Raw genomic sequence first — 15,079 nt, forward strand, 5'->3', positions numbered from 1 at the left:
ACAAAAGTATTGGGACTGTAATGACATGTTTAAAGACTTTCCCGCACATTTTAGCATAAATGTGTCCATTCATTCATTCATTCATTCTGTAGAGCATTTATAAGGTCAGACTCTGATGTTTGGCTCACAATCTCTGCTCCGGTTCATCCCAAAGGTGCACGATTGGATTAAGATCAGAGCAGAACACCAGATGTTCGTCCACACCGAACTCATGAAAAGTCCAACCATCGTCTTTATAGTCGTTGCTTTGTGCGCTGGGGACAAAGTCTTTTTACTCAAACTGTTGCCACAACGTTGGAAAACATAACATTGTCCAAAATGTCAAAATGGTACACTGAAGGGTTAAGATTGTCCTTCGTTGGAGATACAAAACCGGATTGAAACACCTGAATTCAATGCTAATTGCTAATTCCAGTCTGAAATTGGAATAAAAAGAAATAATTGCGACTTCCTCCGGACTTTTAAAGTACACGTAAACATGTTAGTCCAATTGAAATAGCACAAAATCAAATTTCTTAAAGTCGGACACACATCCGGGGAGTTGTATGCAACCTATGTAGCTACAGTTCCAACCACCAGCTTATACCTGGAAGTAGTAGAAGAAGCGGATACACAAAAAAATACGACAAAACTCAGGCCGGCACATTAGTTGGAATGACTAGAACAGTGTTTCCCAACCCTGGTCGTCAGGGAACACTGCCCTGCCATGTTTTACATGTTGCCCTGCTCAAAAAACACCTGATTTAAATAAATGGTCAGCTCATCATAAAAAAACTTTTGTCCATTAAAAAAAAAAAAAAAAATGTTTGTTAATGTTTCGATTTTGTTTTAAAGAAATGTACATTTTTTTTAAATTTTTACATTTCAACTTTTGTCCATTTTTTTCTCAAAAAATTTAATATTTCAAATTTGTTCAAAATTTTTTTTTTTTCAAAAATGTAATGTTTCAACTTTTGTTACATTTTAATTTTTTTATTTAATGTTTCAACTTTTGTCAATTTTTTTTTTTTCAAAAATGAAATGTTTCAACTTTTGTTACATTTTAATTTTTTTATTTAATGTTTCAACTTTTGTCCATTTTTTTTTCTTTCAAAAATGAAATGTTTCAACTTTTGTTAAATTTTTATTTTTTTATTTAATGTTTCAACTTTTGTCCATTTTTTTTTTTTTTTCTCAAAAATGTAATGTTTGAATCTGAATCAGGTGTGTTGGAGCAGGGCAACATCTAAAACATGGCAGGGCAGTGTTCAGTGAGGATCAGGGTTGGGAAACACTGGACTAGAAGACTGTTTTTATGCTGTGTCAGCTTAAAGAGTTGAATATTTTAAAGTTCATAGATGGTAAGAAGACTCAAAATGGCGCTCCACAGGCTATAAAATTGAGCCGCAAGCTAACAGGAAGTATTACCACTGAGCCGGAACAAGGGCAGTAACCCGATTTTACTAATTAAAAAGAAAATTTGAAGTCCGATTTTAGCAGCCAGAATAGACGCATTTCAAGGAATCTGATACAAATCACATTTTAAATGATTTCCAAATGTGGTCGGATCAGATTTTTATGTTATTTTAGTTTTTCTGCTGTTCAGTCTTTCAAATCCAATGCTATTGTTGGTCCTCTGAACATGACCTTAATGGGAAAAGGTGACAAGGACCAATTAAAACATTTGTCCAGATGAACAGATGTGCAGCAACAGTAACACAATAGCAGTGGATTGTTAAGGAAAATCATTAGCCAATGTCATTTACCCCATTTCCAACTTGGCCTTGCTTGAATATGAATTGTTGGAGCGAAATATGAGATAAGATAAATGTTGCTGCTAATGCACGGCTGAAAAATTGCTGTATTTGAGCAGTTACTGAGACTTATGTAATGACTTTTTTTTGTGCAGGACGATGACGACGATGACGCCTCCGCAGAAAGAAGTTAAAACAAACACGTCTTCAAGTAATTGTGCAAACCCCCCCCTTCGTCTCTCCACAGCTCTGACAGCCCTCGCGTTCACCTTGGCCACGAGGCAATAACTAGAAGCACTAGACCTGACAGTTCATAGGAAGCCTTGCTCCCTTTTAAATTAATGCGTGGAGATATAACGACTGTTTTTCGTCCGCAGAAAAATTGACGCGACGCGAGCTCCAAGTGCTGCCGGTCATCCAAGTGGTTCAGGCCTCAGAGAGCGATGGCCGGTCACAGCGGCGCAGTGTCAATACGTGATGAAGGCCAGAATACGGCGTGACCATGTTTTATTAATGTTTGTCTGGCACTCACTGAAGGTCTGGACTGGACAGGATTGAATGGCTCCAGGACAAGAGTTAATCAGCTCCATGTGTTTTGTTAAAAAGTCCCTCTTATAACTCAGAAGTTATTGTCTTTCATGTTGGTTTGGTTTTGTTTTGTTTTGTTTTTGTGCAATTGGTTTAATTGCAGTTGGATTTTTCTTGGCCGGGGGTTCATTACACAAATGAAATGATGTTTGTCTAACATGTTGGTTTAACGTGCTTATTTGGTTTCTCACCCTCATATCTGTCTGGTTTACATAAGGTCTACAGCCAGTTAGCTTAACGTAGCTTAGCATAGACAGGGTGGAAGCAGAGGTTAGGGGCTAGCTTGGCCAAATAAACGCATTTTCGAGTGGCTCCTCCACATCCTCACCAAAAATTTGCTAAAAATGAACACTCACTCAACTATGAGCCTCGGAAGCAGAAACAAAGCTACGGAGAAACTTACAACTGCCATGGCGCTAGCATCCAGCTAAACCTAGCTAGCAGCCCTTACACTTATTTGTTTAAAATGCTCATTTGCTTTCTCACCCTCATATCTATCTGGTTTACACAAGGTCTACAGCCAGTTAGCTTAGCATAGCTTAGCATAGACATGGTGGAAGCAGGGGTTAGGGGCTAGCTTGGCCAAATAAACGCATTTTCGAGTGGCTCCTCCACATTCTCACTAAAAATTCGCTAAAAATAAACACTTACTCAACTATGAGCCTCTCCAGCAGAAACAAAGCTAAGCAGATACTTACACATCCAAATGTAAACCTGCCATGAAGCTAGCCTCCAGCTAAACCTAGCTAGCAGCCCTGACACTGATGCTAACACTAAAGAACCTTCAAATTGATAGCCAAAGCTCGCTAATATCCTCGCTGCCATCTGAAAAGTGGACGTAAACTGTGTTTAATTCTACCAGGTTTTGCGTAAAGAGAAATAACAAATGATAAAATTACATCTTTGATAGTAAAACTTATCTTAACAAAGCTAAGGAGAAACTTAGACATCCAAATGTAAACCTGCCATGATGCTAGCATCCAGCTAAACCTAGCTAGCAGCCCTGACGCTGAAGAATTGTGTTTAATTCTACCGGGTTTTGCGTAAAGATAAATAACAAATGATAAAATTACATCTTTAATAATAACAACACTTATTCTAACGCTGTTTTAATCAGTTTTCCTGTGAAAATCTGATCCCGTTGCTAGGACGACAAAATGCAGTAAAAGTACAGGGTCAATATAAATACAGATAATGTTTTTTTTTTTTTTTTTACATAACATACACTACATAATAACCTGACTGCAATAACAGTAATGTGGTATTTTCACAGTCAATTTTGTTTTAGGGTCAAAATCTGAAATCAATTGCAAAGGTTCAGTGTAAACATAATCAGGCTGTCAAACAATGAAATCACTGCACCTGCTGCTGCTGCTGCTGCACCCTGGAGACCAGTGTGTGTGTGTGTGTGTGTGTGACCCTGTAGACACCTACTGCTGCAGAAGCTAACGCAGATGCAGAAGAGACTGAGGACTTTGGCAGGTGTTTATGTGTCTCTCGCTGACGTCACAGTTGTGCGAGAAGCAGCCCTGAAACTCAGCCACGCACACTGCAGGTGCACGGATGAGACGACTGCACGGAGGCCAAGTTTGAAAATGAGTGTGGTCTGAGCGAGGACGCCAGATCCAAGGGTGCAGGGATTAAGCAGGGAGCAGTTTGGACTTAAATCCCCCGGCCCGCGTTTGATTTAAGTCACGGATCACCGTGTCCCTGTAATGGCTGCTGAACTCATGAGTCTCAACGTCAACTTGTTGACAGGCTTTGCAGCTGGTGTGATCGCACCGCGGTGTCGAGGTTGAAACGTGACATGAATCATCTGGAAACACTTTGAAAAAAATAATAAAAAATCAGCCACAGAGACATGGAACAAAATTTAGGTTAATTAGCTCGAAAAGCTACAGCTGCAAAGTAACGTCCGGCCGCGTTGCCAGATCGTGTGGTCCTTCTGTCCAGCTAACGCGACGTCTTCACTGAATGAACAGGTTGAATTGACACAGGAGGCAGAAAAACGTCATTTTAAGATGTTTAAACGAGCGAGGGAGGTGAAAGGTGCATTTGTGTAATGACAACAGGGAGTTAATGTAACTTTAATCTATTTTAACGCCGCAGTTACACAAATTCTGAAGGCGGTTAAAGCCGCAAACATGGAAAAACTAGCATTAGCAAGCTACGTTATATTCCTGTCGGCCATCTTGTTCAAGCTCCTCCCCTCAAGAGGTCATTTACCAACAAACGTCCAGCTATCGTCTTAGCTTCAGCCTCTTCTTCAGTTTTGGGGTAAACTTTGTGAAACACACACAAGACGGCCGCCTCTGTAAAGCAGGGCCCTCGCCTAAACTACTTATAAAACGCTAATTCTAGGGCAGAAGTGATCTAAAAACATACTTATGTGTCTTATATTTAGTTAATGATACGTTAAATCTCTCGATATGCATACAGTCAGTACATAATGTTGAAGTAAGGCCTTTCAACCTCTAGCTAGCTAACGGCTAGCATAATTCTCCCTGTGCCATTAACGGTTGGGGCTACATTTACGACACATCACGCAAAAACGGTTGTCACGTAGCCTTTATCGGAAACTGATAAAGAGTCAATTTAAGTAAAAACAACAACAACAAAAAAAGTACATATTTAATATGTATATTTAAGAGAATTATTCATTCTCATAAATGTGTGCTTTAGGTTGCTGAATGGAGCTTTAAAGGTGCAAATTCTGAATCCACATTTGGGCTTAATAAAGATAATATAGATAATGTGCTGAAATCAATTTAAAAACAATAATGACTTTTACTGTAAATGTGCCGAGCAAAAATCTTATAGTTTAATAGCAGTTTTTATATGGGTAACTAAATGACTTGTGTATGTAGTTTATATAAATAGGGACCGTACCTATGTTCCCCGGGTCCTATGTTCCTAAGTGGACCTTTTTTGGGAAAAACGGGGAACATAGGAACCGGGGAACATAGGTACGACCATATAAATACACAGTTTGTGACATCGACATGAGACACACTGCATGTCAGAGGAATTAAAAATATGGATTTTTGCAGAATAAACACATGGATGTGCTGTATATTTTTCCCCCAAACCTACATTTTCCCAGTGTTCTCATGTTGTTTAAACGTGCGTGCACTCCTTTCTTCTCCGGAGAGTTGAGAGACTTCACTGTCAATTAAAGCGACATCAATGCTGATAGAACAGAAGAAACTGTTTAACGCAGATGAAAGTCCTCTCTCTCTCTCTCTCTCTGGTTCTGTTTTGCACTCGTCTCTAATGACTTCAATCTGGGTTCTCCGTTCGCTCAAATACTCTTTTTTTTTTCTTCTTCTTCTTCTTGGAGAATTCCACGCAGAGGTGCCGGGTAAAGCCGACCCGCGCCTAAACGGCAGGTTGACTTTTGTGTTAATGTCCAACATGTGTGGGACGTAAAATGTTCGTCCTCTGGGGGTCAGCGCGCCGTGATCACACGGGTATGTACGGTGAGCTTTGAAGCGTTGTGCGGCCGCTCCAGAACATACGGTTTGCGAACCCGTGATCCCGCTCTGTTTCGTCTCCTTCTGGAACATCAAACGTCCTCGTCGTATTTAAACGACGCGAGGGGGAAAAGTGTTCTCTGACGGTTCTGTCACGAGCAGAATCGGCCTGTCGTCGGACGGCGATGATGTAAGAAAGAGAACTCTCTGTGGTTTGTTGTTTTAAGGGGGGTCAGAATGAACGTTCCGCTTTAAACCCGACTCCACATTTGTGGTTCCGCTTTCCAGGTTTCGCGTTACCGCCCGCGTGACACATAATGCGTGCACACAACGGCTTTGATGTGCGCAGCAGAGCCATGTGGTCGAATCATCATCATCGCGTGTCGCGAACCCGTGACGTTACGGCGAAAAACAAAAGCAGATCGGCGGACGCCTTTAAACTCAGGACGTCAGGTGGATCGGAGACGAATGAGGCTCCGTTGAGGAAAACGTCGTAATGTACGCGCGCTCATGTTACAGCAGCCGCTCACCCGGAATGAATTTGACATGAATCATACATATGCACATATATATATGTGTATATGTATGAAGTCTAGAACAAATAAATAATCTGGTTTGGCTGGAAAGTTGGAAAATAGCTACGTATATTTATTCTACTTAAGTCCAAATTTAAGCCACTTACACTTTACGTATTTCACTATTAATTTTACTACATTTTTAGGAAAAATAAACGTATCATATATACAACAAACATGCTTATATAATGTGTTTTATTCTTATACTAGAACGTTAAAGTCAATATGTTACACAGCTAAAATAAAAGTACTAATTAGAACCATGTAAGGTTCTTCGGCTTGTCCTCAAAGTAGGACCCTTTTTGGCTCCAGGTAGAACCTTTTTATAAAGGTTCCACCTGGAACCCTTTTTAAACCCTTTATTCAGGAAAGGGGTTTTAAAGGGTTCTCTCAGTCAAAATGGTTCTTACTGGAACCATTAGTGTTACCAAGAACCCTTTCAGAAGCAAATGTTTCCAGGTAGAACATCAGCCCTTGTAGAAGGACCCTTTTGGAACCCTTATTTCTAAGACTGTACACTCTTTCGAAATAAATGTACTAATTAGAACCATATAAGGTTCTTCGGCTTGTCCTCATAGGAGAACCCTTTTTGGCTTCAGGTAGAACCTTTTTATAAAGGTTCCACCTGCAACCCTTTTAAAACCCTTTATTCAGGAAAGGGGTTTTAAAGGGTTCTCTCAGTCAAAATGGTTCTTACTGGAACCATTAGTGTTACCAAGAACCCTTTCAGAAGCAAATGTTTCCAGGTAGAACATCAGCCCTTGTAAAAGGACCCTTTTGGAACCCTTATTTCTAAGACTGTACACGCTTTCAAAATAAAAGTACTAATTAGAACCATATAAGGTTCTTCGGCTTGTCCTCGTAGGAGAACCCTTTTTGGCTCCAGGTAGAACCTTTTTATAAAGGTTACACCTGGAACCCTTTTTAAACCCTTTATTCAGGAAAGGGGTTTTAAAGGGTTCTCTCAAGTCAAAATGGTTCTTACTGGAACCATTAGTGTTACCAAGAACCCTTTCAGAAGCAAATGTTTCCAGGTAGAACCTCAGCCCTTGTAGAAGGACCCTTTTGGAACCCCTATTTCTAAGACTGTACACTCTTCGAAATAAAAGTACTAAGTAGAACCATGTAAGGTTCTTCGGCTTGTCCTCATAGGAGAACCCTTTTTGGCTTCAGGTAGAACTTTTTTTTTATAAAGGTTCCACCTGAAACCCTTTATAAAACCCTTTATTTAGGAAAGGGGTTTTAAAGGGTTCTCTGGATCGAATTGGTTCCCACTGGAACCATTAGTGTTACCAAGAACCCTTGAAAAACCCTTTCTTCGGGAAAAGGGTTTTTCAGAAGCAAATGGAACCTCAGCCCTTGTAGAATGACCACTTTGGAACCCTTATTTCTAAGAGTGTATTATATATTTATGGGATACTTTTTCCTTTTGTGTCCAATAACGTCTCGCTGTTTCCTTTTGCAAAGTTTCCAGCAGCAAACATTGCATTTTAATATTAACTGAAGATGAAACAGACCTCACAAATTAAAAGCCTGGACTCATTTTTCATTTATAAGTGTATTTAAGATCATCTCACATCATATCTACATCCGTATGAGACTTATTTTAGGTTTGCAGCTCCTTGTGACTGGAAACGCTCGGCAAAAATGACCTAAAACAAACTGATTTTAACTGGTTTTAATGACAATAAACCTGCATTTGTTGAACACTAATGTCTGTAACTTGTAAATTGTGCCTTGGCCAGGACACTCTTGTAAAAGAGATTCTTAATCTTAATCCAAATGAGTCTTATCCTGGTTAAATAAAGATTTAATCATAATAATTTTATAGCATATTGCGAATTTGGAAATGTTGCGTTATTGTATTGTAGTACAACATATTAATAGAGTAATTTATCAACTTTTAACACACGTCTTTCTAGTTTTACCACACGCTCAGACACAAATAAACCGGTTTAATCACCGACAGCGGTGATTAACAAGCAGCAACTCCCCTAACACATTAAAACTCCATCTTAAGTGTATGTTATCATAGGTGAGAGGTGTGTGAGTAACGATGTTTATCTGAACTGGACGCGTTCACTCGTGTTCTAATAGATAATTTCCTGTTTTTTCAAACGGTTTCGCGTTCTCACCTGTTTTCTCGAGTCGGTCGCTTCGGTCGCCTCGATCGCCTCGATCGCCTCGATCGCCTTTCTCTCCCTTCATCCCTCGGTCTCCTCTTTCACCTGAGAAAAGGACACAACTGTTAAAATGCGACTCTCACTCTAAAATGCTAAATATTCCACAATCTAATGACATAAACTACCTTATTTTTATTGTATATATAGCAACTTATGTGTGGTTTATGTTTTTTAGGGCCTCTGTGTTTGATTTACTTTACTTTTTCATCTTTACGCGTCCAGGTATAATATAATAAGTCCTCACTTTGAAAGGAAAAACCATAAAATCACTTAATGGTATAATTTGCAGTACATGTGTACTATTATATCTAAGTAAAAACATGGCCTAAATATGATATTTAATGTATTTTTCTTGCTATAAATGTGTTCGAAAAGCCTCTGTAACAACACAGAGCACATACTTTATGACAGGTTTCAGTGAAGAAACTAAAGCAACCTCAATCATATATTTATACGACGCTAATAATATCCAATAATGTGCAGTTATACGCGGACATATGGCAGAGCTATTTATCAGATTGACCCAACAATCAGAACCAAAAATATATAAACCTCCTGTTTTAATACGGCGAAAACTGAGCCAAACCACCCAGAGAAAAGAACAGTCCACTAACCGCACACAGGTTTAACTTTAATAGAAGACATTTCTCTGCCCATTTCCTCTCTTTGGTATCTTCTGAACAGAAGCCTCTGAAACTGGCAGACCTGTAATTGCCTCCTCGTGAAATGGGTATAATACGTAAAAGATTAAAGGATACGTCTGAACGCTGTGGTGAACGTTTGCTGCAGGGTCACGGGGAACAGATACGAGAGAAAAGACAGTCGCGTCGAGAACGTTAAAAAAACGATAAAAGGCACCAGTGTCTTTCTCAAGTGTCGAGGTTTCCATGTGGAAAAGTTAATGCGATGCAAAAAACCACCGAATCCGTGTCAGTTAAAAATCCATCAATTTGTGGGTTTTCGGCGTAATTGCGCGGTACGTTTACGCATGACACCTCCACCCGACCGGCAGCTTAGAAACCACATCCCCACCCCTCCCCCCCGCCGCCTAATTTGTTTTCATTTCGAAATACGATTCTCTTCCAAAGTCCCTCCAAGAAGGGGCGATATATAAATCTGTTTTTAGAGCTACGTGTTGCTAATTTTCAGGTTTTCAAACCACAAATCTGGTTTTGTCATTAAGCCGTGGGGGATCTGCTTCAAGTGGGCAGGAATCCAAACCTTCAATTTGGGCTTGTTTTTCACATCCATGACCACATGACCACAGTGGAGGTGCCACACAGTCCCACTGCACCAACACCACCACCACCACCACGCCCCATCTGTGACATCATCAGCTGTTAACAACACCTCAGTTTGACCACGAGCTAAACAACAAAACAACAAAACTGAGAGGGAAAAAACAAACTCATCACTATGTTACTGCTGAGCCATATATAACAAGATATGTAGATAAATATAAGGAAGGGAAGGTAGGAAGGAAGTAGAAAGTAGGGTTAGGTAGATAAGTGAGAAGGACGGTAAGTAAGAAGGTATGTTGGTAGGTAAGTAGGTAGGTAGGTAGGGGGGAAGGAAGAAAGTTAGTACATAGGTAGGTTTTGTATGTTAGTAAACTGGTTGGTATGGAAGGAAGGTAGATGCAGGTTAGGAAGGTAGTAAATACAGAGGTAGGTAGGTAAGTAAACAAGTAGGGGGAAGAAAGGAGGACAAGAATGAAGGAAGCAAAGAAGGATGGAAGCAAGCAAGCACAAAAAGGAAGGGTGGATGGAAGCAAGGTAGGAAGGTAGATTGTTAGATAGTAAGGTTGTTAGGTAGGTAGGTAGATAAGTAGGTAGGTAGGTAGGTAAGTAAACAGGTAGGGGAAGAAAGGAAGAAAAGGAATAATGCTGGATGGAAGGAAGGAAGGTAGGTAGAGATGGGTAGAGAGCTACAGATAGGTTGTTAGGTTAGTAGGTTGGGAGGTAGGTAGGTTGGTAGTTATGTAGGTAGGTAAGAAGTTCGGTAAGTAAGTAAGTAGGTAGGTAGGTAGGTAGGTAAGTAAGTAGGTAGGTAGATAGGTAGATAGGTAGGTAGGTAGGTAGGTAGGTAGGTAGGTAGGTAGGTAGGTAGATAGGTAGGTAGGTAGGTAGGTAAGTAAACAGGTAAGGGATGAAAGGTAGGTAGAGATGGGTAGAGAGCTACAGATAGGTAGTTAGGTTGTTAGGTAGGTAGGCAGGTAGGTAAGTAGGTAGGTAGGTAGGTAGATCGGTAGGTAAATAGGTAGGTTGGTAGGTCAGAAGGTAAGTAAACAGGTAGTGGAAGAAAGGAAGAACAGGAATAATGCTGGATGGAAGGAAGGTAGGTAGAGATGGGTAGAGAGCTACAGATAGGTCGTTAGGTTGGTAGGTTGGTAGGTAGGTAGGTAGATAGGTAGGTAGGTAAGTAAGTAAGTAAACAGGTAAGGGAAGAAAGGAAGATGCCTAGTAAGTAAAGTATACAACAGATTTGCACAAAGTATAAAAACAAATATTTGCAGATCTGTCTGACGCAAACCGTTTGACTCACACATGATGCTTTGTGACTGTTTAATGATGCACCAGGAGAATAATATAATGTGGTCAAATTTGTTATTGCACCAGCACCAAATATCTGCAAAACATCACAATCAGCCGTGGAAACTCACATGTGACACTGAACTCAGACACTCAACATTAAATTAGATAAACACAAGCACATTAGCAGAGTCACGATGACATCAGCATTCGTCTTAAACTACTGCTTTGTTTACGTACAGAAAGATCCTTTTTCTTTGTTTTTATTCTGAAAGTGGGTGCTGACAGGGACAAAACCACCGTATGACGCATAATATTTGCAGGGTTGCAGAGCAGTTCAGCCCCATTTCAACCTATTATTATTATTATTTTTTTACAGCTACCAAATCAACTGTTTAGCTAATTTCGTCAGCCTTATTTCAAGCCACTGTCCTCATGGACGGGTGTGGAGACCAAAGCAGAGGAGGAAATTAGTAAGTATTGAACATGCATTCATCAAACCTCAAAAATACTAACCCCCCCAAAAAATACATGTGATGATTTGACCACATAACCACATTATAATGTGTTAGTGTTTCATGGCTGTGTGCCTGTCAGCTTATACTGCCTATCTGCCCCCCGGCAAAAAAAATGGAGCTTCAAACCTCGTATACTTCAGCTGATCTGTGATTCTTTCAAATCCAAACACCTAACACTTACTCGGCCCATTCAGCTATAAAAAGAAACCACCGAGCTTCCCGGTGATGTTTTAACAAGCTTTTCACGATCCCCCTCCTCTCTCACTCTCCACAGCAGAGCGACCGCTTTACTCCCGGTCGGCCACACCAGAGCGTCTATAAACTCTTCACTGGTTTGTTAAACCCATCACCACAACCCAGATGGTAGAGAAACACAGAGACACGTTAAAGTAAACTTGACAGCGAGTGTAAATAAGCAAACGTCCGCTGGGATCGTTCTCTTGAAATTGACTTTTTAAGTTTTTGGTCTTGATGTAATTTAACCTGCCAATCAAACACTGAGGCATGTGTGGATGTCACTTTTTAAACACTTTTAAACATTTGTGTTGTCGATCGAGCTGCGCTGACCTTGACTGGAGTCTGTCTTCCTGTTCTGGAGAACTTCTCTGCTTTACATAGACATTGCTTTTGAACGTGCTATAGGTTTATTTACCCAACTAAATTCCATGAATTGTGAAACTCTGCATCTGCGGATCGTTGTTGGAGAAAAGCTTTTACTTTGAAAAGATTCCTCAAAGTTTTTTTTTGTTGGTGACATATTTGACATATACATTATCTAGTGAAATATCAGTTTAACTTTCTATTTCGTCACCAGTTTAGCCTCTAAAAGGTCCATTGTGTCAGAATTTGCGACATCTACTGGCGGAAATGCAGATGTCCCTTTAGAAAACTACGGTGGCCTTTACATATCAAATAGAATGTTGTTATTTTTCATTTGCATAGTACGCTTCAAAACTTCAAAACACCAAACTGCCGCTTCATTTGCTTAAGGTACACTCTTAGAAATAAGGGTTCCAAAAGGGTTCTTCTACAAGGGCTGAGGTTCTACCTGGAACTTTGCTTCTGAAAAACCCCTTTCCCGAAGAAAGAGGTTTTTCAAGGGTTCTTGGTAACACTAATGGTTCCATTTTGATCCAGAGAACCCTTTAAACCCCCTTTCCTGAATAAAGGGTTTTTCAAGTGTTCTTGGTAACACTAATGGTTCCAGTAAGAACCATTTTGATCCAGAGAACCCTTTAAAACCCCATTCCCGAATAAAGGGTTTTAAAAGAGATCTTGGTGGAACCCTCCAAAAGGGTTCCAGGTTGAACCTTTATAAAAAGGTTCTACCTGGAGCCAAAAAGGGTTCTCCTATGAGGACAAGCCGAAGAACCTTATATGGTTCTACTTAGCATTTTAATTTCTAAGAGTGTACAATTAAAACACTTATTTTTGGGGCTTTTATAAACATACTTATTGGCAGAATACACCAATGAAAAACAAGACATTCCCGTGTCAACACAACACATGATTTTACTATAATATGTGTTCTCCACTACTGCTTTAACATGCTCCTGTAGTGAGTTTTAAAGCAATAACAAGAAAGTGCAAAACAACAGTGGAGCTCGGTTCCAGGTTTTTCAGAGTCACTCGTCGACATATGGACGGAACGGACGGCAACGACGGACGTTTCGGCCCAAACCCGAACTCCTGATTGGCAACAGCTGTTGCCTAAAGAAACAACACAATCGCATGCGGACACCGGGCAGACTATTGTGTCTTATCATGTTAGTCGGGGCGGTGATTACTTCAACAGAGCTCTGTGTGTGTATGTGTGTGTGTTGTAGTTATCACTGTCCAACTGTTGATGTCTGAGTGGAAACATCGACATCCCATGTGTAGATACAGACTGGTCTGTTTGAATGGATGAAGAGAGGGGATGAAAGAAAGAAGAAGAAGAAGGAAGAAGAACATGTTCAAATGAAAAATGTGGACGTTGATGTCAAAGACGTGTGCAGCGAGTGGAAAACTGCTGGTGAAGTGGAAAAGTGAGCTGTCTTAAGGGAATTAAATGATCCTTTTGAAGTTTACATCACATATATATATAGATATATATCTATATATGTGTATATATATATGTTTAACAGTTGGCTGACCTTAACCCTCAAAGATGCATGAGGCCTCTACAAATAAATATCTCATTATAGTGGTGGAGTGGTGTCTGCGGGTTTCCCATAGACCACAGCATGTGTTGAATAACAAAGGACTTCCTTTGAAACGCCGCTTAACACGCTTTTTCGATCCACAGTGTGATTTAGAACGACTTTATTGCCAGTTTCAAAATCATACATGCACACATTATCATTGTAGATAAGGACTGGCAAATTAAGAATTTAAAAACATAGTCTACACTTGTTGATTCGTCTACTGAACTGTGTATTTTGTTCATTTCAGTTGGGGGATTATGTTTTGGAAATGGCTGGTTATGGTGGTAAACACATCAGCACAAATGTGACACAGGTTATGTGTTTTGATAAAGACTGTATTGTACTGGTATGATATCTGTATCTTTAGATCAGTGTTCCCCAAACTTTCTATATGGTGACCCACTTTTTAACAATGACAAATGGCAATTGTATTCAAAATTATGATTTTAAATGCATCATTTCCAAATGCAGAACTTTGTTTATTTTATGCATATTATTTAAAAAATACATACATCTTAACTTATTGGTTGGGAAAAACCTGCAAATTTGTGGTTCGGAGACCAAAATACCATCATCCTGTGACCCATCTTTGGTAAAATATTCGAGAATGTGAAGAATGTGGTGATAAAAAGCAGCATATATTAAAGGGAAATTGATATCATACGGGTTTTTACTGTGTGCCATATGATAGAACCCCTTTTGGCTATGAGTAAAGGGACGAGAGAGAACATGTTGTCTATTCAGGTCTTTTCAACGGCTTAGTTTATCATTTCGTCCCACAAAAAAACAGGAGTTTGGTGTGAATGAGCCAGACACTGCTGGCTTAAAGACTCAAACTGTGTTATTACAGATAATCACTTTTAAATGCGTGTAATGCGCAGGGGAAAAACATTTAATCCATAAACTTGGGACTGATTCTTGTCGATGGTAACATATTTGCTCGCAGTGACTGAACGAGAGGCAGCTGAGAAGTGATTTGATTAGCACAAACAGATGTTCCCGATGAATAAATATGTAAAGATACGGAGAGTTGGGACCGTTTCAGCTTCCATGGCTACACACACACAAAGAAAACATCACCACCTGTTTGTGATGCAACACGTGTGAAAGATTTGGATGTGGTGAAGTATTTTGGACTCTGGGAATAGAAAAAAAAAAGGTCAACATCTCCTGAAGTCTCCTGAGATCTGAGTCTCCAAAGATCCGAGTGTTGACAAGACTCAAGTGTGAGTGAGAGAAACAGGCTTTTTCTTCTTTACTCGCGAATATTACACTGCTGAGTGCTTTTACTT

The 15,079-nt window shown here is 39.9% G+C and overlaps 1 protein-coding gene across 1 annotated transcript in view; it reads right to left on the reverse strand.

The window, feature by feature from the left end:
- Window positions 1-15,079, reverse strand: part of scara5 (scavenger receptor class A, member 5 (putative)) — a gene marked incomplete at its 5' end in the record, with an annotated part of 86,176 nt that overhangs the window by 12,035 nt on the left and 59,062 nt on the right. The window contains one exon of the mRNA XM_083898837.1: window positions 8,505-8,597. Coding sequence (XP_083754963.1) covers window positions 8,505-8,597 — 93 coding nt within the window. The remainder of the gene's footprint in view (window positions 1-8,504; window positions 8,598-15,079) is intronic.

Source organism: Microchirus variegatus, assembly GCF_963457635.1.
Source record: "Microchirus variegatus genome assembly, chromosome: 12".
NCBI lineage: Eukaryota > Metazoa > Chordata > Actinopteri > Pleuronectiformes > Soleidae > Microchirus > Microchirus variegatus.